At 39.9% G+C, this 26,049-nt stretch overlaps 3 protein-coding genes across 3 annotated transcripts in view; 2 read left to right on the top strand and 1 right to left on the bottom strand.

Moving 5' to 3' along the window:
- LOC113151280 (SH2 domain-containing protein 3C-like) overlaps positions 1 to 22,954 on the bottom strand; it is a 55,487-nt gene extending 32,533 nt beyond the window's left edge. Inside the window, exons 1-6 of the mRNA XM_026344213.1 lie at positions 22,835 to 22,954; positions 18,351 to 19,032; positions 12,891 to 12,930; positions 11,581 to 11,709; positions 10,211 to 10,599; positions 9,852 to 9,934 (exon numbers count right to left, since the gene is read on the bottom strand). Coding sequence (XP_026199998.1) covers positions 9,852 to 9,934; positions 10,211 to 10,599; positions 11,581 to 11,709; positions 12,891 to 12,930; positions 18,351 to 19,032; positions 22,835 to 22,853 — 1,342 coding nt within the window. The 5' untranslated portion in view covers positions 22,854 to 22,954. The remainder of the gene's footprint in view (positions 1 to 9,851; positions 9,935 to 10,210; positions 10,600 to 11,580; positions 11,710 to 12,890; positions 12,931 to 18,350; positions 19,033 to 22,834) is intronic.
- On the top strand, positions 295 to 3,120 carry LOC113151292 (UDP-glucuronosyltransferase 2C1-like). Its single transcript, XM_033326165.1, has 2 exons — positions 295 to 602; positions 1,097 to 3,120. The coding sequence occupies exon 2, from the start codon at positions 1,111 to 1,113 to the stop codon at positions 2,689 to 2,691; it is 1,581 nt and encodes a 526-aa protein (XP_033182056.1). The 5' UTR covers positions 295 to 602; positions 1,097 to 1,110; the 3' UTR covers positions 2,692 to 3,120.
- On the top strand, positions 5,481 to 8,694 carry LOC113151293 (UDP-glucuronosyltransferase 2B31-like). The gene is made up of 2 exons (XM_033326166.1): positions 5,481 to 5,537; positions 7,021 to 8,694. The coding sequence occupies exon 2, from the start codon at positions 7,023 to 7,025 to the stop codon at positions 8,601 to 8,603; it is 1,581 nt and encodes a 526-aa protein (XP_033182057.1). The 5' UTR covers positions 5,481 to 5,537; positions 7,021 to 7,022; the 3' UTR covers positions 8,604 to 8,694.
- Positions 22,955 to 26,049: the final 3,095 nt, after the last annotated feature.

The following is a 26,049-nucleotide window of genomic DNA, read 5'->3' as shown; positions in this document are numbered from 1 at the left end:
TGTCTCTCTTTTGCTGTAATTTGTTTTTTTAATAAAATTCAGGTTTGTAAGATCCTTTAATTAACTCTGTTATTTCTCACAACACCTTGATGTTTTTTTAATTGTATCTGTTTCACATTCTGTTATTTCTGTGTCACTGTTTGCTCTTATTTATGCACTCATGTAAATATAAAGATCACTGTTCACTAAAGATAAACACATGTTGTAGGTATAGGAGCAATTATATTTAATATTTCAAGGCCAAAAGCAAGAAATTATCTAAAGAAATTGTAAGGTAATTGTAAAGTTTTTTTTTAGGTTAATTTGCTTTTGTTTTATATTAACCTGCAGCTACAGATCAATTTTATCTGCCTACTATATCTAAAGTTCAAGATCTGAGTTCACCATCTGTGCCTGTGTAATTGTGATCTCCTTTATGTAATCGACCTTCTAAACTTTGAATAGTCTGAACTTTATTCCTGTTACCTTAGCACCTACTGACAATCTCAGACCTACTCACACCATCAGAACTAGACTACAGTCAGTCAGAGGTCGGCTGGTACGGAGGCTGGACGCAAGAGTAACAAGCAGTTACTGAAACTTTAGATCTTCTGGCAGAAACGGTAAGTCATCAAATGTAAAAGAAAAATCAAATCTAGTGAAAAGGTTTGAGGAAGCTAAAATAATGAGAAGAATGGTCGTATGTTAAGACTAAACAGATATTTCAGTGCAAATGTGTTCATGTTATTTTCATGTTCTCTGATGAATAAAGTAACTTTATACCAGTCATCATAATGTTTAGCTAATAAACTGTGAAAAGAAAATCTGGGTGTGGATACACAGACTCATAACAGGGAATACAATAGGATCCTGATTGAAACTGGATCAGGTGTGTTTAACAAATCAGAACTAGAGGTACAGGGATGTTAGAAAATAAGCAGGACGGTGGCTCTCGGGGATCAAGGTTGGACAGCCCTTGTCTAATCTATTCCCTAGAATTACCACATTGCAGTTATATGCCTTTGCTAACTAGTCATGTAGTTTACACACATCTGTCAGACTCATAAGTTAAACTTGTAAAGAAAATCAGATCTAACACCTTTATGTCTGTTGTCAGAATCTCTTTCAGACATGTACCAACTGAACTTTCTCACATTAGCAGTGATATTCTGCTCTTCAACTTTGATAAATGGAGGGAAAGTCTTGGTGTTCCCTGTGGATGGAAGCCACTGGATCAACATGAATGTCATCATCGAGGAGCTTCACTCCAGAGGCCATGAAGTCACAGTACTGAGACCTTCAGACAGCTGGTATATCAAACCAGATTCCCCACACTACAAGACCCTCAACTTAAATTCCTCTGCTGGTTTTGATGAGGAAGGTTTGGGTTCATTTGCAAACACAATGATGGTCATGCAGCGTGAAGGTGCTGCATATTGGACTCAAATATCTGTAGAGTATGAAGTGATGATACAATTCTATGAGATGAATAAGAAGCTGCTTGAGACAGTGGAAGGAATGTTTGAGAATAGCAAACTGATGCAGAGCCTCCGTGATGCCAAATATGATGTTTTTATGACTGATCCTGGGATTGGTGGAGGGGTGCTGCTGGGTCACCGTTTGGGACTTCCACTTGTCTTCAATGTCAGATGGACTGTTCAGGGTGAGGGGCATCAGGCAATTGCACCATCTCCACTCTCCTATGTCCCAATACCAGGGGCAATGCTGACTGACAAGATGACCTTCTCCCAGAGGGTCAAAAATGTCCTTTACTATTTGTTCACTTGTTTGCAAACTTCGTATGTCACAGATTCAACCTACAAACCATTTGTCCATCGTCACTTTGGCAGTGATGTACATTACATGGAGCTGTTTCAGTCAGCAGACATCTGGCTGATGAGGAACGATTTTACCTTCGAGTTCCCACGACCCACAATGCCAAATGTCGTCTACATGGGAGGATTTCAGTGCAAGCCCTCCAAGCCCCTGTCTAAAGAACTAGAGGACTTTGTCCAAAGTTCTGGTGAACATGGTGTCATTATTATGACACTGGGGACCCTGGTGGCGAAACTACCTGAGGACATTGCTGAGGACATTGCTGCTGCTTTTGCCCAGCTTCCTCAGAAGGTGATCTGGAGACACACAGGCAAACCACCCTCCACCCTCGGCAACAACACCTTACTCTTGGACTGGCTACCACAAAACGACCTCCTGGGTCACCCCAAGACCAAAGTGTTTGTGGCTCATGGAGGCACCAATGGAATACAGGAGGCCATCTACCACGGCGTCCCCCTGGTCGGCCTGCCCCTCATGTTTGACCAGCATGACAACTTCTTCAGGATGGAAGCACGAGGTGTGGCCAAAGTCCTGGACATTGCAACTGTGAACAGAGACAACTTCCTGGAGGCACTGAAGGAGGTCCTCTATGAACCCAGCTACAGGGACAAGATGAAGACACTGTCCAACCTACACAGAGATCAGCCCATGAAACCACTGGACCGTGCCATGTTCTGGATCGAGTTTGTCATGAGGCACAAAGGAGCTCCACACCTGAGGACAGAGTCTTACAAGATGTCCAAGATCCAGTACTATTCAATTGATGTGGTGGCCTTTCTGCTCACAGTTGTTTTATTAGTATTTACTGTTTTTATTACTGTAGTAAGGTTTTTGTGTCGGAGGGTGTTTTGTAGAAGTAAAGTCAAAAAGGAATGATGAATGTGCTGCAACATCTTTAAGATACTGTTCAATTTCTTTCGATGAAAGTAGCCAAGTAATATGTTAAGAGACAATGTTGAAGGATTCTGAAACACTGCAGGATTTTGACTATTTCCTTATTCTCTAAAGTACTGTCCTTACTATTAAATAAATTCTACAGAAACATAAGCATGTATCCCATGTTAGTCTGTTACTGAGTCTCTTTTACAATGCAACCTGTGGTAATCTGTGGTAAATTGATTTTGTCCTGCATTCAGTTTTGATTTTGTAAAATTTCAAATCATTTAAAAATATGTCCTGACATGTGGAGGACGGAGATTCAATATTCAAAAAGGTAGACCCTCTAATATTTAAAACTTATGATTAATGGAGTGAGGTAGTGCAAACAAACAAAACAAAAAAAAAGGCATGGAACAGTAATCGGTAACAGTACACACCACACCTTTGAGTAAATACTGTATAGTTTAACTTTTCTGAACTGACAACACAGATTTTCAACATTTAGTTAACTATTTTAGAAACATACTAAATACATCACAAGTCAAAAACAGAAAATCTAGATATAAAACCAAAATTAAGATTTATTAAAATAAAATTCATGTAAACATATTTATGTTATGTGGTTAAAGCTGCAGTGGATATATTTGGATATGTAACATGTAGTATTTTAAATCTTAAAAAATGTGATCAGTTAAAGGGCTTGAGCAGGTTCTGTGATGGTTCCTATATAAGTCGGATCAATGATTCTTTTCAAAATAATCGGAATTTAAAAGAACAAACTGAAAATGCAGCATTTAAACAGAAAAGTGCTGAAAGGTGTGACCGTGGATAGAGACAGTTCATTCAAGTTCAGCTTTGATGCTGCCAACAATGGTAAAAATGTCCTTGTTAGAAGCAAAGTCCGAGGATGCTCGGCAGCAAAGTAACCTCCACATTCTATCTGGAACAACTAGGCTAAGTATGAGCTGAGAAAATTCACAGCTAATGTAAAACATAATGTATTTGTTTTAAAATCAGATTCATATTTGTGTTTGGCTGCCCAGTGGGTGACTTTAAACTTTCACCACAAGCACACTCATCATGATTACAAGAGCCTACATCTCTATATCGCTGCAATCTTAATACCATCTTAAATGTATCTTCCTTCTCACCACACTTTTTCATTGTTAATTAATGTCTTGACTTTGATGTATTTTTTAAATTAATGTATCTGTTTATAATTAAATTTTATTTACATACAATTTATTCACATATGTATATTGTATTGTTTTCATAATCATTAAGATATAAATATCACTTCCCACTAAAAATAGAGATACATTGTGTGTAGCAATTTAAATGTAATATTTAAAAGTCAAGAGTAAGAAATTTGATTTAAAAAGTAAATTAAAAAGCAAAATAAAGCTATGGCAACTTTGTTTCAGAATAATTTCTCTTTATTCTATATTAATGTGCACCTACAGATCAATTTTATCTCAGTACTACATCTGAATCTCATGTTTGACCAGCATGACAACTTCAGGATGGAAGCAAGAGTTGTGGCCAAAGTCCTGGACATTGCAATTGTGAACAAAGACAACTTCTTGCCTCGGTATCTTAAGATGTTTGTATAGATAAATGCAACTCTGAATCTCACTTTGTCCTCAGGTGTTACAGTTCCTCCGTATTTTTGTTTGTTCCACCTAGACTCACTCCCTCTTCAGCCACTTCCTGTTTGCCCATACTTGGACTTTCTCTTCCTCCATACGCCAGACTCAATAATTATGGATTTGTTTCACCTGTTTGTCCCTGTCCCTGAATACGCTCCCTTCAATCCACTCATTGATGGTTTGTTGGAGTCAAACTCAATTGCACAGGGGGCCAAAATCCAAAACACATTCACGTTGCGGGCCGAATAGGATAAACATTTATTAACTGCACTAAAATTAAAATTTTTAAACTTTTAAAATTAAACTTTTTTGAACATAAATATGAATTAAAACAGACAGGAATATTATTCTGGAATAAATCAACTCAAACCTTAACTTAACTTAAACCTAATATTTTGCTCTCCATAAAAATCTATCCTGTCAAAGTTATACAAATTTAAAATATGAACATGCTGCATAACAAAACTTGGAAGTATAAATAGAATTTGTGCTTTTCAGCATTAGCAAATGAAATCATTCAGTTGTCTTTGCACTTTTGTCATTTTATGTCAATCACTCATCATGATTAACAAAAACCTCTGTATCTCTGTTGATGTAATGTTAAAACATCATATATCTTCCACCTCACCATATTTAATTCATTAGCCATTCTGGCATTTTTCCCATGTTTCTTTTGTAATATACTTATATTTTTGATTTATGTCTTGATTTTGCTGTAATTTCTTAAAATAAAATTGACGTTTGTGAGTTCCTTTAATGAACTCACAACGCCTTGATGTTTTTGTTTTTATTTCATTTTCTCTGTTTCACATTATATTTTATTTCTGTGTCACTGTTTGCTCTTATTTATGCACTCGTAAATATAAAGATCACTGTTCACTAGAGATAAAGACATGTTGTAGGTACACAGTGGAGCAATATTTAATATCTAAGGGCCAAGAGCAAGATTCAAGTTTCAAGATCTAATTTCAAGAGTTCAACATGTAAGCCTCTGTAATTGCACTCTCCTTTATCTAACCAACCAAACGTTGCATACTCTGAACTTTATTCCTGTTACCTCAGCACTTGCTGTCAATCTCAGACTTGCTCACACAATCAGAGCTACACAACAGTCAGTCAACAGTGTGCTGGGAGGGAGGCTGGATGCCAGAGTAACAAGCAGTTACTATAATTTGAGATCTTCTGACAGAGACGGTGAGTGATAAAATGTAGAAAAAAAACAAATCTAATGGAAAAGTTTTAGAAGCTAAACGAGAAGAATGTTCGTCTGTTAAGTCTAAACAGATATTTCAGTTTAGATGTGTTCATGTTATTTTCATGTTGGACTATTCGGGAATGCACAACCAGGAAATGTTGCTAATATGTTAAAGTCTCCCAGAAGTTAGTAATTTTCATGTGTTTTCAATTGATATGCTTAACAATACATTCTGCAATGAATTAAATAACTTTATAACACCTTTTATAATGTTTAGCTAATAAACATACTCAGTATGGATATACCGACTCACGACAACAGAGAATGTAATGGGATCCTGGTTCAAGGTCAAGACGGTCTTTGCAAAAACCTGGATGGGGCATCAGAATCTTAAAACGGATACCTGTCACTTCAGAAAATGTACTTATTTGTCCTCTTTTTGCACCATAGAGAACATGTACTTGTATGTATCTATCACTTATGTATTTATCACATGTAATCTTTGCTACTTAACTTTCAAGTCTCCCAAAATCTATAAGTCAAATAAAAGTTAATGCTATCAATTCTAGCTAACAAAAGAGCACACAACATGACTATTTAGAAGTATAGCTCTCCATGTAGTCTACAGATACTGCTTTAAATTGTGTTGGCCAATCTTGGTCCAGTCCAGTTTACTATTTAACTATCCCTGCTCTAGCCATCCCTGGGGGTACAGGGATGGCTAGAAAACAAGCAGCACGGTGGCTCTCGAGAATCAAGGTTATAACTAGAGATCATTATCACTATTGCCTGATGGCTCAATGGGCAGACCGTTGCCCTTAAATGCAGAAAGTTCAGGGTTCAAACACCAGGTGTGTCCTTGAGCAAGACACTCCACGCTAGCTCCCTGGGTGCTTTATGTGGCTCCCCACTGCTCCCCCCAGGGGCATGGGTTTAATGCAGAGGATAAATTTCATTGTAAAATGTAAATGTAACATAAGACGATTAAAGACTTTCTTTACTTTCTAGACGTGTAGCTTACACACACTTGTCAGGCTCATATTCTAGTCCAAACAGGTGTTTCTCCTACATGTAAGAAAAATTCATTCTGGGACACCAAGTAACTCTTTCCCTAAATTTCCTCAAGGTGTTCCAAAGACACCACATTGACACCACATTGACCACAAGAACTGAATTATCATAAGATGTTTGTGACCCTGACTTTGACCTTTGGACAGTCAGAATCTAGTCAGTTCATCATGGAGTTCAAGCTGACAGTTGCACTGAATTTAAAGGAATTCTTTCTAAGCGTTATTTAAAAATCATTTTCACAAGAATTGGGTGGCCATACAGACAGACAACCCGAAAAAACCCGTCTTTAAACCTGGATGTTGCTGGCATGGAGATGTCAATGTATGAACATAACAATAAGCTGTTAAGTTAGACTTGTAAAGAAAAGCAGATCTAACACCTTTATGCAAATTTTCTGAATCTTTTTTTCAGACATGTACCAACTGAACTTTCTCACATTAGCAGTGCTACTCTGCTCTTCAACTTTGATAAATGGAGGGAAAGTCTTGGTGTTCCCTTTGGATGGAAGCCACTGGATCAACATGAAAATCATCATCGAGGAGCTTCACTCCAGAGGCCATGAAGTCACAGTACTGAGACCTTCAGACAGCTGGTACATCAAACCAGATTCCTCTCACTACAAGACCATCAACATAAATTGCTCTACTGGTTTTGACGAGGAAGGTTTTGGTTCATTTGCAACCACAATGATGATTATGCAGCGTGAAGGTGCTTCGCTTTGGACTCAAATATCTGTAGAGTATGAAGTAATGAGACAATTCTATGAGACCAATAAGAAGCTGCTTGAGACAGTGGAAGGAATGTTTGAGGATACGAAACTGATGCAGAGCCTCCGTGATGCCAAATATGATGTTTTTATGACTGATCCTGCAATTGGTGCAGGGGTGCTGCTGGGTCACCGTTTGGGACTTCCACTTGTCTTCAATGTGAGGTGGACCATTCAGGGTGAGGGGCATCAGGCAATTGCACCATCTCCACTCTCCTATGTCCCAATACCAGGGGCAATGCTGACTGACAAGATGACCTTCTCCCAGAGGGTCAAAAATGTCCTTTACTATTTGTTCACTTGTTTGCAAAATTCGTATGTCACAGATTCAACCTACAAACCATTTGTCCATCGTCACTTTGGCAGTGATGTACATTACATGGAGCTGTTTCAGTCAGCAGACATCTGGCTGATGAGGAACGATTTTACCTTCGAGTTCCCACGACCCACAATGCCAAATGTCGTCTACATGGGAGGATTTCAGTGCAAACCCTCCAAGCCCCTGTCTGAAGAACTAGAGGACTTTGTCCAGAGTTCTGGTGAACATGGTGTCATTGTTATGACACTGGGGACCCTGGTGGGGAAACTCCCTGAGGACATCGCTGAGGACATTGCTGCTGCTTTTGCCCAGCTTCCTCAGAAGGTGATCTGGAGACACACAGGCAAACGACCATCCACCCTCGGCAACAACACCTTACTCTTGGACTGGCTACCACAAAACGACCTCCTGGGTCACCCCAAGACCAAAGTGTTTGTGGCTCATGGAGGCACCAATGGAATACAGGAGGCCATCTACCACGGTGTCCCCCTGGTCGGCCTGCCCCTCATGTTTGACCAGCATGACAACTTCTTCAGAATGGAAGCACGAGGTGTGGCCAAAGTCCTGGACATTGCAACTGTGAACAGAGACAACTTCCTGGAGGCACTGAAGGAGGTCCTCTATGAACCCAGCTACAGGGACAAGATGAAGACACTATCCAACCTGCACAGAGATCAGCCCATGAAACCGATGGACCGTGCCATGTTCTGGATCGAGTTTGTCATGAGGCACAAAGGAGCTCCACACCTGAGGACAGAGTCTTATAAGATGTCCAAGATCCAGTACTACTCCATTGATGTGGTGGCCTTTCTGCTCACAGTTGTTTTATTAGTATTTACTGTTTTTATTTCTGTAGTGAGGTTTGTGTGTCGGGGGGTGTTTTGTAGGAGCAAAGTCAAAAAGGAATGACGAACATGCTGCAACATTGTTATGATACTGCCTTATTATCTGGCTTTAAATTTCTTTTTATGAAAACAATAGCATTAGTAAACTCCTCTGTTTAGTAATGGGATCCTTACATGTTTTTGTGTGCATAGCTGGTGCAACTACAAACCTCATTCGGTCTCAGCCAAAGAGGTCATGTTTTTCAACAGTTTTGTGATTGTAGGTAAAATATTTGTCACAATGTTCCTGTTCCATACATTTCTGCTTTTCAATTCCGGGTTTTAAGCTATAAATAAAAACAAAATGAAAAACAAAAAGTGGTCTTGTGTGCTGCTTAACAGAGTAACACAGTTAAATTAGAATTGTACATATATAGTTCTGCACGCACTATAGGATTTGGGCAATTTATTAACACGTTACCAGACAAAAAACTGGCATTTTTGCTGCTCCTTGGGAAGTTTTTGGGACCACCGCCAGGGTTCAAATCCCGGCTGTGACCTACCTCCAGTAGGGGTCTTGAGGTAAGACCTCCTTATGCTTATCCTGCCTTGTACCTTGTTTCTCACTTGTACGTCTGTTAAATTACAAAATGTAAATGTAAAGTAATGTGCACAGAATAGTTCAACTACATGTTCCGAGCTGCATAACAGTGTGCTGTGTGTAGGACAGTAGGTGAATATAGGGAATAAAGAGTCAGTGTGAACATTAAGCCAAACCGGTTCTACAACTATTACCTGTTCACAATTAATCCTGCGGATTAAACCTGGTGTATGAATAGGGTAAGCCCAAAACCAATAAGCTGTTGTTTTTCCTTCATGCATGCTACCACACGCATGAAGGAAAAAACATTTGGTACGTGACCATTTGTTTGATTTATGCCTCATTTAACAAAGAAAGCACCTTTTGTTAAGCACATGTACAGCATGTTCTTTTACCCTGATGCTCTTCTAGTAAACACGTACAGTTGTCGGGCATGTCCCTTCATTAAACTACTTAAATGTGTGTGTGTGTGTGTGTGTGTGTGTGTGTGTGTGTGTGTGTGTGTGTGTGTGTGTGTATGTATGTGAACATATTTATGTTTCATCTTTTGGCATTTCTGTACTGCAGCATTTAGTTGTCTCCTGACACATATACCAAAGTGAATAGAGTATACTGCATCAATGATGAAAGGTCAAGCTTAATTTAAAACTGCCTCATCCTGTATCCTGTTAATCCCAGTGAAAAATATCACAGTGATTTCACCAAACAGTCGCCTTTTATTATTGAACTCACTGTTGCTGTATGGAGTAGAGACGGAGGATTCTCCAGCAGTCAGTGAAGTAACTTCTGCCTCCCTGTGGTGTAGAGAGGAAGGACTGCATGGAGACACAGTGAGAAAATGTGGCTGTTATCAGACTACAGGAAACCACATTTCATTTTTAATGTGTACCTCATGTTTACTTTCTCAGACTTGTTATAACGTGAGGAAGTTCTCTCTATTTATCACGTTGTCATGACATCATGCATGTCATGTTTTCAGAAACGCTGCACAAAATACAACTAATCAGCTTTGATCACTAAAAACAGCAACAGCAGACATAAACAAGAGACAGGATGCACTGTAAAAACCATCACTAATAAAAAAGCTTCACCTCCTCGGACAGACCCGCTCCTCCCCACTCATGCCGTCACTCCTCTGGTGGCAGGACTTCAGGTTGATAGCGGTGCAGAAGGTCGTCTCCAGGTAGCTGAGTGGCAGTGTTCTGTTCACTGGCCGGTGAATCTGAGCTCCGCTCCACCGGGTCAGGACCGCCTGGCTGCCCACGTAGAAGTGGACGAGGGCCGGTAAGGAGTCGAAGGCCTCGCCCTCCAGACAGTACTGGACCCGAGTGTACGTGCCACTGGACAGAACCACCGTCTTCTTGATGAGGAAGTGAAGTGTTTTCTGCTCCCAGCGGCTGGTGAGGACAAAGTCTCCCTGACTGGACTGAGAGTCTCTGATGAGAAAGTCGCCGTGGTTCACAACCAGGCTCTGTGATACCTGAGGACAGAGTTGTTTTGTCGTTATTAACACAGAACAACACGTAATGCTGTACTCTTAATGAAAAGCATTTTAAAGAATGTGTGTTTTTACACCAATTGGGCCACCATCAGTGTTAGTTACGCTTCTTTATAATTTTAGGTAAAGTTATTGCAAATGTGTTTTGCTCATTGTTCATTCACTTGAATATTTAAACTACACTTTGCAGAATGATTTTCTTGTTGTTACATTCATCTGATGAGGGTTTAAAGTTTTTCTGTGATCACACCTGAATAGTACCTGCAGTAGTTTGTTTCTTCACTGGTGCTAAAAGTCACATACAGTTAGAAAAAGAGGTAGGAAACACCCAGCATCCAGCAGTTAGAAGTCTGAAATGACCGATGCTACCTTGTTTGAGTTAGTTTCTAGTTCTACTGGTTCAGACTGGAGCAGGAGCGAGATGACAGTCCTGGAGGCCACTTATTTGCACACAAGTGAGTCACAGCAGGCTGTCGTATTCATGTATGTTAATCTACTCTTCAGTAATTTCGGTAATTTTCTGGTTACTTCACATCACAAAGGAGATGAAGCCCAGTCCTCGACCGTGACTGCTGAGCCATCAAAGATTTGAGATTGGTCCAGGACATCACGGTGGTTAAGATAAAACCTATAAATTATAATTAAAGTGAAATTGTTGTGTTGGATACCTTAAACTTATTGCTGGACTTTACTTTAATTTGAATGATTTAGCAGGTTGATGTTGGAGACACGGCTCCCTCCTGTGGTTGAACTGTTAAATGACTTTGAAGCTTGAGGATTTTCTAGGATCCAAAATACCTGTTTTTCTTACTAAAGCTGAGCAAACAGCAAGACACAGATTGTTCAGGTGGTAAATTACTACTCTACTGTAATTGAAACTAAGGATTAAGTTAAAATCTTTAGTTAAGTTGAAGTTACAATGCTACGTCCTCCTAAGTGACATATCGTGTGTGTGAGGCAGACCTCCCAGGGGATGCATCCATGGTACCAGGCGTGACTCTTCAGGTTGGTGCCGCTCAGCTTCAGCTCCTCCTCCAGCTGCTTCCTCAGTTTCTCAGACGGTGGCTCCAACCAGAACTTCTCTTTGCAGAACTTAAAGGGCATCACAGGTTTGTAATTAGACACAAAAATAACAGAAAAAAAACAACATTTAGTTTAAAGCATCATGCAGCCTGTGCTGGATTTGAACTGTATCTGCGGAGTTTCTGCAGCACTTTGGAAAAACACACCAGACTCTTCTGTTATAAAAGCAGCTTGAAGCGCTCGTCCTCTCTGACAACAAGCATTGTGGGTAAATCTAGTTGAGCTGCAGCCTCCTCGGACTGTGTGTGTGTGTGTGTGTGTGTGTGTTAACAGAGAACAGAGGCAGATGAGGAGGGACAGCTCTGGCATTCCCACACTGGCATCCACACTGGCGGCACCAGGGGCCCGAGACACAGACCCCTGCTGAAGGTTTGGCCTCATCACTGTGGAAACATCATTGTGCGACTGGTGTCATCACTCAGCTGCTCTTTGTCTGTCGTGTCTTTGTACAAACAAAACGAAGCTACTGTATATCAAGAGTGTACACCAACAACGGGCTGGGAATGCTTTTGTTTCGGGACACACACACACACACACACACTCATTAATTACTGTTACATGGCTGACATGTTGTTTTTCTTCTCTCTGGCACTGCCCACCCCTCCTGCATCAACAGAATGGTTTGTCCCATTGGACTGTGAATCAAGGGCTGGGCACTGAGCCAGGACCACTTCAAAACAAAACAGGAGGGTGTGTGTGTGTGTGTGTGTGTGTGTGTGTGTGTGTGTTGTGGAGTAAAGACCTGGAAGCCTCTAATGAATAGCTTTCATTTCATTAGCATTAGCATTCATTGCCAGCTTGTCCAATTCAGACAAGTGTGTTTGTCAAGTATCCAATTATAAGTCAATGAACTGGAAATTCTTCCACCTTTTCCAGGCAGAGCTGCCGCTCAAATTAAAGTTGCCATGGTTGCCAGAGAGGCAGCTTCAAAGTATGACACAGCCGTGGGCCACATTCCTCGAGTCCTTTCTGTCACCCGTCCTGATTGAATTAAAGCCTGAGTGCCGGGCGTGTGCGGAGGATCGCAGCAGCAGACAGAAAATGGCTTAAACTTTACTGAATGTGGTGCTGCCGCCGCTGCAAGGTGCCGTTTTTGTCGAGAGGAAGTGAGAAAAGCAGCCTCACGAAGCCACACATAAACAAGATAAGAGATGAAAATAGATCTGAATTCATGTAAAGAGGAAGCTTGCCTTTACATATTCTCCACTGCTGTCAGTCACGTTCTGCTGTCTGGAAATAGAAAAGAAAAAGATGTATGAGAAGTATTACCTTAGGTTATTTTATTATTTTCTAACTTTTCACTCTGGGAATTAACCGCACATGCACATATCTTATCAAAGCTTTTCATCAGCTGCTCCCCCCCAGCCTCCCGCACACTGGCACATCCTAACTGTAGCTATGAGGCCATTTCTGGGTTATACTGTTGTTGTATATTTAAGCAGCCGTGCTAGTACAGGGTTTTACTTACAGTTGGACCTAAATACTAATATAATACATCAGCGTGCTAACATCCATGAATAAACTGCTGTACTGAGCATTTACGATTCTCAAATTCCGAAGGAAATAAAGTAAAAAAGTTGTTTTGTACGCTGCTCTTTCTGCCTGGAGCCTTGTGCAGTTTAAAATCTGCAATGTTAAATGTATTTCTTCATTGTTGTTATGCTCTCCCTTCAATTACTTTTATGTTTCTGGTGTGTTTGCCTGATTAAACTGTTGTGTCAGATTGGTCTTTAACAGCTTGTACAAATTGTCCATAAGATGCATTTGATGAAATTATTGGATTAAAAGTTATAATTGATAATTTTCTTAATTGAATGTTCAGTTTTCCTTTACACGTGTTTGGTTCTGTCTCTAATTGTGTTGTTAATGTCAAATGTGATCAGGACACTTGAAAAATAGAGTTCCTTCTGATTTGGGTTCTTCTGGGTAAAGAAAGGTTAAATTACTTTTAAAAATAAGTGTAGTGACCCAGAGGTCTAAGATTTACTAAGAAACGTCATGAAATGAAAATAACTGGTTCATATTTGTGGCAAACTAAGCAACAACCTCATTTAAAATTAGTTGCTCAACCCCTTTCAGAACTGTGTGGATGTGGTTTTATCGACCATATTTAAATCCCTATTAAATTTAGAATGCAGTTCAACAAAAAAAAAAATAGAAAACTTTCCCAACATTGTGATAATTTTGACTAATGGTGGTGCTGACACAGTACCTCTATCTACACACATATCTATGTATGTGTGTGTGTGTGTGTCCTATGTAGATTTTTCTAGATCAGCATCTGTAGTTGAGTAAAAACTTCCTGTCCACATTTGGAAAAATGAGTATAACTAACTACTCACTAAGATAAGTCTAAACAACAGACTCATCTCCAGGTGATGCCACCTGTAGGTACCTGAGAGTCGAATGTGAATCAGGTGATCAACAAAATTTAATTAAGTGTCAGCAGCTTTTTCATTATTTTTTGTCATTATTTTAACCAAACTTGTCAAATATTTGCTGTTTTTACTTCTTCAACTGTGACGATTAGATGAGGTTCTTTGTCACACTTGACAGTAAACTGAATTTCCTGGAGGCCCCTCAATTTGACCAGCCCTAAGTACTCTACTGGTACGACTAGTAGTAACTGTAGCATTAGGGGCAGTAGTAGTATGAGTAGTAGTAGTAGACACTGGGCAGAACACTCTGTTTTCAGTCTCCTGTCTTTATGCCCTATTGCACAACTCCGACAGCAGCGGTGTGCTAATTCGACACCACCCAGCAACAGCTTGCAACACAACAAACTTCTCCAGGGAGGATGGGGAATATTTCTACTTCTGCACAAAACCTCATTTCTGCAAATCATCTGGTTTTCACGACTGAAGCAAAGGAAACGTCTTTTCTCCCCCAAATTCCCGTCCAGCAACCTTACCAGCTGGCTTCTCACCAAGTCTGAAGGCTCTGGGAGTCACAGAACGCAGCTCAGCGCTGAGAGCTTTGAGCTGATGTTTAGATGTTAACAGGAAAAAGACCCAAAGTGCAGTTTCTTTCTGACAGCAGCGATGTGTTGTGTCAGAGAATCTGCACGTTGGCAGAGCAAAACTCTCTGCTCTTCCTCAACATGCTGCATATTTCCATGAGTAACACCAAGGGAGGTGACCTTTTGTTCCCAAACACAAACTCTGAGAACAGACAACAAACACACACACACACACAGATGTGAACACACAACTGCACAAGGAGCTCCCTGACGTTGAAAAGCTGCATTCACAAACTCACACAGTGGATTAATGTACTCAAACGTTAAAGACAGAGTCGATGCATGGATTCATTGTGGACTTCTTGTTTTCTCATAACAAGTTTTGTTTTCCTGCAATTAAGAACTAATTACATCATGAAATAAGAGATCTAATGAAAACATGTTTGATTTATTGAGATTAAGAAATAACATCCTCCTGATCATGAGAAACGTTCTTAAAACATGTTGTCATCTGGCTTTCATTACACGTAAAGCAGCTTATTATATAACATATTAGTGCTTGATAATGTGCAATAGTGCACATAACATGGATTTAAGAGAGGCCGTTGAACTACTTTAAAGACGTCTGGGTACTGTAGAGGTGTAATGGCTCTGAAACGATGATAGAAATATTGTGTGGAGTGAAAAGCAGATTGTTGCATATGAATCATTACGTCTTCTGTTCTCACCCTTTTCTTGTCAATTCAAAAATAACTGTGTCCCACATACCCAGTTGTGAAAACTCACACAAAATACAACTCGTCTGTGGTTTTTCAAACTTCTTTTGAGACTCCTTTGTTATCACTTGTGCGGCAGACTAACCTGCAACGACTGAAAGTAGGTCACTTCATCTTTTTCTGATATTGGAGGCTCTGAAAGTTAAACAAACTCAACGCCCACACAGCTGTTTGTTTCTGGCTTGAAATTACGTTAAAGATTTCAATTCAGCACAGTGATCAGAATCCTAACGAGGTCCAGTGAGCCGCGCAGAAGCAGCTCGGTGAATCAAGATCAGACTTGACCCGTCAGGATAAGTTCAAAATCTGTGAACCAGATGGGAGCTGAACGCTGCAGCTGCTCGTTTCTGGTCACACGTCTGAAACTGCATTTTGGTAAAAGAGGTCAAACTTTCAAAGAACTGTGACATTTTCGTTTTCACTCAAATGTCGTGACTGACGGCTGCAGATATCAGACACCCTGACGCCCTGACTGAACAACGGGTCTGTCCACTGTCATGAGTGCTGTGAAGCCAGTGAGGAGAAACTCCCTCCACAGCTCACATTTTACAGCACTTCCTGCTCCTTCTGCCAGCAGCTCTTACACCACCAACATCCGCACACACAGAATGACCCTAGCTGTGCTTCAAAGCTCCTACAACAACCCATTTTAACTCTGCATGTGTCCACACGGAGGAGACGCTGCTGAGGTTTACTATTCACTTTAGGGAGTCAAACACAGAGTCTGTGAGTCTGAGTGGATGTTCTTTATTGAAGTTCAAGGTCAACCTCGAACACGTTTGTTCTGACTGAATCATAACCACAAAAAGAACTGCTTCCTACTCCATGACAGTGAAACCAGGTCAGGAACTCATTAGGTTGTAACCAGGATCAGTGACCCTCATCGGAAGTTCAACTGAACCCTGAAACTGTAAACTGGCTCCCTAGTTACAGTTTGGTTATGTTGATAGTAATTGTTCATAATTAAACCTTCTAATCATTTTCATACTTTCCCACCGGCCGTACGTGTGGTTGCATCCTCACAGGCTTCACATGAAATCTTCAGAAGTGAGTCAGAATAGATAAGAGACAACGTTCACAACAAACAAACAAAACACCACCGGGAAATAACCCTGGGTTACAGTGATGGTTACAGAGAAAGACGTGACACAGCTCAACACAGTGACACATATTTAAGATAATAACCAAGCAGGAGCTGCCAAACACGTACTTCAGACTGCAAAATATAAAATATATATAGCAAAATGTAAAATATTACTCCGATAAAGTCACAAGTTTCCCACATCGTTCAACTTTAGTGTCAATGCTCGCACGCTAATGAGTAACGAGTTCGTTAGCAGATAGTGTGTAAACTGGTTTTGCTTTGAAAAGACAACAGTTTGTTTCATCCAATGCAAACTGAGCATGTGAACACACAGAATATGAATATGAAGATTCATCTGAGGATCATCTGTCCACAACAGACGTAAATCAGCCAAAGACACCTGCACAAAAACTAGGTCAGCAAAATGTCATAGAATCATTTTCTGTCAACATATCAACAACTAGGTCAAACTATTGTTCCTCCTTGTTATTCCGCCTCTAACACGTTAAACGTTCCATCAGTTTTCATCTTTCCTTATTCAGATTTTCTTGTCTTACAAAGAAAACCATGAAAATGCTGCCGACTTTAAGATCATAGTAAAACAAACTGGGAAACACGTTCAAGAAGCTTGATTGAGGGTCAGTAGGGGCCCACCGTCAACGTCAGAGTCAACTTTAACGATCTGGTGCTTTAAGAACCGTGGAAAGGTTCCTGTGACCATGACGAGAAGCTCGTCATCATCAGCCTCCTCACACCTGAGGCAGTGAAGGTGTGAACCAGGTGGGACAGACAGGACCAGCAGCGGCTGCATCCCTGTCAAAAAACACAATCACTGTTCAGACTGAAGCTAGAACAGGATCAAATCCCTCCTCTTATGTAACAGAGTCCAGATTCAGGCTGCACCCCTGTGTCACACACACACACACACACACACACGCACACACCGACTTCAAAGTTGCCTCTGCCTGTTGTAAATGTTTTATTAGTGAGCAGCTCCTCGTCTTTTGCAGCCATTGAACACAACATGTTTCCTCTGTAGATGCGTCCAGCTCTGAGTTCCCAGGTCAACATGTTCCTGTGAGACTCTCACATGCTGCAGGAACTGTCCCAGACAAACCTCCTCACACACACAACCGACTTTCTATTTAGAAATTGAATTAAAACGCGTCTCTCACCCTGTCTCCTCCTCTCCGGAGCGCACTGACCGACTGTTTCGCTCCACAACTTCACACATCTTCTCAGATCCGACACAAAATCCGCTGCTGCTGCTTCAGACTGACTGACAGGGAGAGCTACTGCGCATGCCCACTGCTACCATGTGTGTATTTATGTATTTACATCAGTTTTAATTATGATTCGTCGTATGAGAAGAAAACAACAAAAAGTCCCAGTAGCGCATTCTTTGAGTTACTGTTTTACTATTTTCGTTGTTTTCAGGCACTAAGTCATTATTTTGAGATTGTATTTTGTTATTTTTAGAGAGTATATTATTATTTTTGAGCTATGAAATAATTATTTTAAATTACTAAGTCACTCTTTTAAGAAGTTAATTATTCTGAGATACGGGATTTTTTTTTTTATCCCAATAGTAGCGATAGGCTTTCATAATAACACAGTAACTCTTAATTAAAACATCATCACTATACTGTAGTTATCATTATCATATAATTACACAACCTCGTTATCATAAATTCAGGTGAATAAATGTGATTAAACATTATATATACAGTTACTAGTTCAGTGTCCAAATCTTTGATTGCTTACAATATGAGTTATATTACTTAAACAAACTGAATATTTTTGGGATCATCACAATGTCAAACACTCTCACCTGACTCCATTCACCACCTCCTGGGACCTGTTCACAGTCCTGCTGGTTTCCTGTGTACCTGTGTCTTCTTGTAGCCCGACCTGTTCGTCCACCTGGCTGTGACCTACTTTAACTATCCGGTCCATCGGCACATACACATCCTGCACTGGAGCCACTTTGGGCCCATTAGTCGCCATGTTTGAACGATTCCTTACAGAACTATCAGTGTCATCCTTGCTCCGGTCTCTTAAAGCATCTCTGAAGCCGCTTTCAGGTGCTGAGGTCAAAGGTGAATCCCTGCTGGGCTTTGGAGTGGTGGGCTGTGGCCGGTCCAGGCTGGTCTGGCTGAGACTGGCCAGAGCACTGAGCAGGGGGGACTCTCGGACATGGTCTTCCTCCTTCCGCTGGCTCTGCCCTCCACTCACCCCCTCCTCCTCTTCCCCTTTCTTCTTCTTCTGTCCCCTGAAGCTCTTCTTCAGTTTCTCGCTGCGGGGCACAGTGCCCACATGTGTGTACATGTGGCTGGAGCAGACGTAGCTGGAGCTGTGGGAGCAGGACTCCATGTCATCTACCGACTGGCTCTCCACTGCTGCTGATCTGGCATCAGCCAGGCTCCCATCATGCTCGGGGGCTGCCTTGAGTTTGCCCTTTTGTGACGAGCGGCTGGTGGAGAGGTTGGTGAGGCTCCCAAACCACTTGAAACCTGGAGAGTAGGAGGCAGTAAATCAGCGAGGGCAGAAACATTTCTTTTCAATATCACTGATGGGGAGTTTTGTTATGATATGTTGGAGTCACATGATATAAATAAGAACACAATGACCTCATGATTTTAAAAATAAGACGAGAGGCGGTGAGTTCAGCATTCAATAACTGATAAAAACACAGAGGAGCTTTCAAATGAATTGTTTTCAAACCAAAAGCAATTGCAAACCCAATTAGCCAAAGTTTGAGGGAGGTTGTTCAGTGGAGTCTTGAGTCTTAGATGATTGTGTGAGCATCTAGAAATGCTTTATGCAGATGGAATGAGAACAATGTTTGTATAATCTCTTCATTAGAATTTTGAAAAGTGCCTCTGGTACCAAGTGCTGCTGCCAAGTCCTTGTATTATAATATAATATAATGTTGTATCTGTCTTACAAATCTCCTCCGGCACTTTCCAGGTCGCCCCGAACGGATGACATTAATGGTGAAACACTGATGTGAGTTGCTGAATGATTAAGTGCAGGAAATGACTGTCGTTATCTCATAAAAGGTGACGCGTTGCATCCAGCAAATCAGGAAACTGCAAACAGTGAACGGTAACTTTGTCAAATAGGTAAAACATTTTGTCAGGTAAAACTTATACTGGCAGGTTCAGTCTTGCTCGGGGTCGTGACCTCAGCCAGGTAGTAAATGATTCCCTTTGTGTTGATGCATGTTATAAACACAGTAAAACAAATAATGTGGGACGTTTGAGTCACCAGCAGCTGAAAAGACTTCATCTTCACTTTGTACTGTGGAGAAATAAAAATGTTTTCTTTGCGTTGCAGACAGCTGAGAAATGTTGTTGTACCTTCGTCTGCTGAAAGCCTCGTCGGCTTCCAGTCTGAACTGCAGCCCCCTCGAGCTCTCCGCAGTGTTTGATTATGTTTCTGCCCTGGGGAACGATTAGACTGTGGAAACACTGATGGATATTTGTTTCCTCGGCTAAATATAGAGTAATGATTTAGAGAAAGAGACAGAATGGAGATGCTGGAGGTGCAGATGCGAATATACTGCAGACCAGTCCTGGATGCTTTTGTTCATCTTTACAAGTTAAAGTTAATTAGACTATAGAATAGAATTAAAAATTACTAAAACTACCACTAACACCACAAACCCAAGTTTTTAGAGAAGTAAGATTAGTGCCAGACAGCACGGCTACAGTACTTTTTACAATATGTGTTCTTTGATGAACATGTGTGATTCCCCCTTTAACCCATAGAACTCATTTTAAAAATATGTAGAGATCAGGGGCTGAAGCTAAAGGACATTATTTACTGGCACATTGGACTGAGTTATGACGCATTACATAACAGAGCCGTTCATAACGTTACACAGAGACAGGTTTTTATCAATCTTTCACGTAGCCCAAAGAAAATAACTGCATTCCTGAAAAATACAACTATTCAAACTAAGCTTCGACTTCCAAATGCAGGTCTGCAGAACAGTTTTGTGTCACTAAACATTTGTTTGCCAAATTGCAAAATGATGATTGATATTTGGCAAAACGTTAATTTTCTATAATTATTTTAGTTAATGTATATATAACAAGTTTATTTCAGCAACTACCTTGAGTTTAGCTGCAAAAAAACACTGAGTGTAAAAAGAAAGAGGAGGCAGAGGAGATAACATGCCTGTGCTGCAAAGAGACGCTCATCATAGACAACATGTCTGCACGTCCACAACAACAATCCAAACAAAATAACTTAAACAATTTGCTTACAGGCAGTGTAACATACTTCCTCAGTCAGCGTCTTGTCATGAGTGATGAACTGTCGTACAAATCCCACATGAACACAGGCTGCCAAAGTTTTTGTTTTGTTTTTTATTAGTTCCCACTGTGAAAAACGTGATGCATACTGCACGTTCCTGCATCAATCACAGCTGAGCAACACTTCAATCGGAATCGAGGGAGTTCTGGACAGTTGCATTTGTTCCAACCACACCCACAAGCACAGCTGGTGCAGGTACACAGAAGTAAAAGTGCGAGTACTTGCCCAAAATAATACTTGTTCTAAAATATAGTGAAAGTTCAAAAGTACTCCACTAGGAGAACAATCATTTACTTCCACTAATTTTATGATTCACACACACGTCCCATGCTGCAGAACGCCTCCATCTCCCTGTGCAGGTCCAGTCCACATTTGTTTGACGTGTAAAAATAAAACATGGTCATTAACTATTTAATTAACAAAACAAAGATCAATGTGGAACAGAAACAGCAGCTGGTGATAGTAACACTTTACAGTATTGAACTATACAATATTAATGAACTGTCCCCAGAGCATTAAAGCACATTTGGATGTGAGCCTGGAACCACTGGTAAATTTTATCAGCTGTTCATATTCAGTCTTCCTCGGCCTAGCCCGGCCAGGCTAGCAGCTTTGTGGCAGGAGATGCTAAACACCTGGAAACATCTCTGATCAAGTTTCACAGCGATGAAACATCTTGAGTTGGGACAAGACAACATACTGAACAGTAAGACTTCCCAGCATGTTCAACGTTTTTTCATTGATTTACGTCTAAAAATAGTGTCTCAAGAGTTTGTCTTTTTTGGGTGGTGCAAGCGGGAAGTGACCTCCACCCTGAGACTCACATCAGCAGTTTTGGCTCAGAGATATTTTTGTGACTTTTAAAGGAAAAGTGAAGACAACGTGACCCTCAACTGAAACTCAGTGGGTTTTATCTCCAATCACATGTTCGACCTCCCGTTAACCCCAAAGAAGAGCAGGGATTGATGGTGACTGTTTTAAAGGTTCTCTCTTGTTACTAACTAATGAATTGGCCTCAGATGCATCATGGGTGAAATTCAGCTTGTAATAGTGGACGACTATCGACCCGAAGCAGAGGAACACAGAGCCGTTGTCCCTTCAGCAGACATTTGCTGTCCTTTCTTAGATCAGCTCTGCACTCGGCCGGACCGCTGTCCATTCAAACCGCACAAAGACGCGTCTGTGCCTCGTTGACAACGGGCTGTGAAAACTGTTTGTAAGTGGAACAGTGGACAAAGAAGCAGCACGCACACAATCGCACAGTGAAGCAAGTGTGAATGCTTCACATTCTTTTATACGATTACACACATGCACTCGCACCAGCCTCTTTTCTCTGACTCATCATGTAACACTGTTCCTGTTTCTGCAAGATGTCATCGTCCAGTGGTGGCAACTAAAGTACATTTACTCAAATACTTCACACTGTTCAGTTTTCAGCCATAGATGTTTTAGTCATTTCTCAACTACCTTTATCTGACGCCTTTGATGGTTTTATGAAATACATAGTTAAAGATCAGACTCCAAACTTCTTTTGTGACCCATCCAATCAGATTTCAAAAGAAGTCGTTGGTGGAAACATTTGAAGAAGTATTAAGATCCTCTATTAGTTCTTCACAAAGGGATTTTCTCTCATGCTTTAGTGTGTTAAATAACAGTTTGACACCTAGAGATGTAATTTACTTAGATCATATTTAAACATAATACACTGTGTCTTACAGTACATCAGTCACAAGGGTCGTTCTACTGCAGAAGTGTAATTTTCTGTTTTGAACCTGTTTACTTTTATATAAGTAAGGTTTTGGATGTAGTGTATCCATCATTTCTCATTAAGGACGTCATGCATTTTACATAACCCTGTGTATTTCTATAAAATACAAATTATTTACTCTGTATGTAAATTTAAACAAGGCTGTCATGTTTCTCTGGTGACAATTTGGGGAAATAAACCAGCCAAATATCCCGAACACTGGAGAGAAAATAGAAGTAACTTACTCAGTTTTCGTTTGTTCATGGTTCAGGCGTTGTAACTGATGGTTTCCTGATGGTTATACATGTAAAACGGCACCTTCCACTTGTTCCTGGAGCGTAATAATGAGCCGCATGCTGAGCAGAGTGACTCTGCTTCCTGTCTTCTACACAGCGGAAGTGGATTGCAGTGTAGTGTCATGTTATTGTTGATGCAACCAGGTGACAAGTCGACTCTGACTTTACCCTGGATACGTGTGTCTGAGTTTTACCAACAGTTTTGGCAGGTTTGGTTTTAGATTTCCTCTCAGAGGACAGAAGAAATAGATACGTCCTTTATCTGAGACAAGAAGTCCAAAAGCTGTTGCTGACCTGAATTTAACACTTCACAGCTTTGACTTTACAGATCAGCTGTTAGGGTTTCAGAAATGCTGACATCAAAAGGAACGACTAATAGGAAAATATGAAATTAAATATCTACAAGATGTTTCATATGTCTTATATTGTTTTGATTTACATATGTACGGTTACACTTTCCCCAGTCTCCAGTAACGTGACGAGGAGGGAAGTTTTATCTCATGTACTTGTTTGCTGTCACTGCATTTCTCCATTTTTGGTATTTCTAAAGTACTTTTACTAATATCGATCTAAAAAAGGTTATTGTTGAATTCAAATTTTTAGAAGTCAAACAGTTTATTAGGGACTGTCTTCACACCAACAGCTTCCTTCATAATCTCACAATTCAAATCTATTTTCTTAAGAGCCCAAATGACAGACGGAAAAATCTTTCTGAGTCACAAACTATTGTCAAACTGGTTCTAACTGGAGAGAGGTAAAAAGTCTAAATGGACAGAGAAAAAACAAAACATTTCCTAAACTACCCAATACATGAATTTCATTTCCTTTTTCAGTTCTGAAAATCCTTGGGTGGAGCTCAACTTAAGTTCAAGTGAGCCTTTTGTTCCCTGCATGTTAAAACATATAAAAAAGAGTGAAGTTTGGTGCACTACTAAAGAGCAGAAATACAATTTTATGAAACTTTTTATTTCTCAAATTTAATGTGTCACCACTTTGTCACCACATTAATGAATTAACATTAGATAAATTCAATTAATTCTTCAACAGGAAATCACAAAGATTTATACATGTTGCATATAAGAGACGTTTAGCTCCGATGATGCTGTCTGTTCACTCGTTAACATTCATTTCTGTTCTCTAACTGACAAATATAAAGACTAAATCCAGCTGAACGTGAGCAGGCTTCTCTCAAACACACAGAAACACAGTAAAGTAAAGCATGTACCCACAGCAGGGGGGCATTTATCACTCTCCAGACTCTGTGGTTGGGGGCACAGAGCTGTCAACATCTTGCGACATTTCCTGCCAACATTTCCTGATGAACAAGAATCCCAAAAAAACGTACAGTCATGAAACCTTCGTACTGTTTGTAGTTTCAGTCTGGCTGAGAACTCCATCATGACATAACACTTCCAACTATAAACAGAAGCACTAAAATTAAATTAAATGACATTTTTAAAGAATTTTTTAAATTTTGTTGTTAAATAATGTTGCATTCAATGCACACTGGAGGTTGGAAAACTTCATAGCTCTATGGTAGACAACAATAAATGTTTATGAGCAGAGCTTCTGGACATCAGAGATTTACAGCAGGATAAAAATAGATAAAAACAAATGGACACATATTAATTTAAATCTATTTAGTCACAGAGGAGTCATTTAAATGTAAGACAGTCATTTAACAATTCAAGTGAATTTCCCAAAATATCTGACTATTACTTTAACAAATGAACCACTAGGCCTCACACTGACAGTATCTATCCAAGACAAGACAATAAATAACAGAAACCTCTTAGATAAACAAAATGTCTTGTATTCCACACTGGCTCGTCTCTTACTGGTGTTGAATTGCTTTGGCCCAGCTGGAAGCTTTGACTGATTTTCTGTGTGAAACATATAATAGTTATTATGTTGTCTGAACAAGTACGGTTCAGAGTAGAACCCGATGAATGAAGACTGACTCTGCAACACGCAACTTTACATCTCACCAAAATAAAGGTCATGTTCTTCAACAAGGACAGTTTTTTATAGAAAGAGTTTGACCTAAACGTTACCCAAAGTAATCAAACATAACATTAAATCAATATGAAACACCTGAAACAGACAGTTAGTCAGACATGACATAAATATAAATATGAAAAAAGCATCCTGCGTCTCCGCTAAGTTTTTTATGTTAATAACATTAGACCAAAAACTGGTTTCCAGTACCCTATTACACTTCAATATTGGATCCTACCAATAATATTTGAGATTGTTTTCATTAGTGTTTGATGCTGTTTGGGTTCATGTGTAGTGTAAAGTTTACAGTGGATTAATGTAAATTTTGTCATTTCTATGTTTTGTGAATATGTCCTGCAAAAAGATTTTAGATCTCACTGAGAGTTCCTGATTAAATAAAGTTTAACTTAACTTCATTTTGCCTAAGTAAAGGAGCCTGAAATAAATAACTCAGTGTGCAAAAAGTGAATGTGTCTGAATAATCTCTGGAGTGACCCGTCCTTTGTTGAAGTTGCAGCTCTGCTTTGAAACACAAGGTGGCAGCAGCAGACTTTATCAGCCGGAGTGAAGCTCCAATCTTTCATTCAGCATCATCACAATCAAATGTTTATTTTACAGGTTAAAATAAACGCTCTTAATTTGAAAGACAGTTCATCCGTAGTACTGAATAATAATACTTTTCCACCTCCGTGTCTCCCTCCCTGGGCCTTTATTTATATAAAATAAGAGGTTTTGTAATAGAAATACTAAATAACAGTGAATAATATGATTTATATATATATTATAAAACATATAATTATTAGAGCATTATCAATATAACAACAGTAAAAAGTGCAATAGTTCCCTCCCAAATGTATGAGACATGCAAAGATGCAAGAATTGTCATTTGTAATTTGAACATTTTGACCACTAAACTGTGTGAAAGTAGATGAATTGCATTTAGCATTTCAGTATTTCAGAAGTTTAAAAAGAGAAATCACCACTCTACAGCATAAACGCTAATCATTTATAGACACAAACCAAAAACACACTGAAACTTTAGACACAAAAATGGCAAAATATCTGCATTCAACTCACAGTTCTACCAACGCAATATAAACATAAATGTTCAATATTTCATCTGTTACCTTGATCCTGACCTCTTTACCTGCTTTAAAGTCACTTGA

Source organism: Anabas testudineus, chromosome 9 (genome assembly GCF_900324465.2).
Source record: "Anabas testudineus chromosome 9, fAnaTes1.2, whole genome shotgun sequence".
In the NCBI taxonomy this organism is placed as follows: domain Eukaryota; kingdom Metazoa; phylum Chordata; class Actinopteri; order Anabantiformes; family Anabantidae; genus Anabas; species Anabas testudineus.
Note: the sequence above shows the minus strand (reverse complement) of the source record. Positions and strands in the feature narration are given on the sequence as shown.

What these genes read in the sequence shown, in the direction of transcription:
- LOC113151292 (XM_033326165.1), top strand. Translation starts at nt 1,111, where the DNA reads ATGTACCAACTGAACTTTCTCACATTAGCAGTGATATTCTGCTCTTCA.
- LOC113151293 (XM_033326166.1), top strand. Translation starts at nt 7,023, where the DNA reads ATGTACCAACTGAACTTTCTCACATTAGCAGTGCTACTCTGCTCTTCA.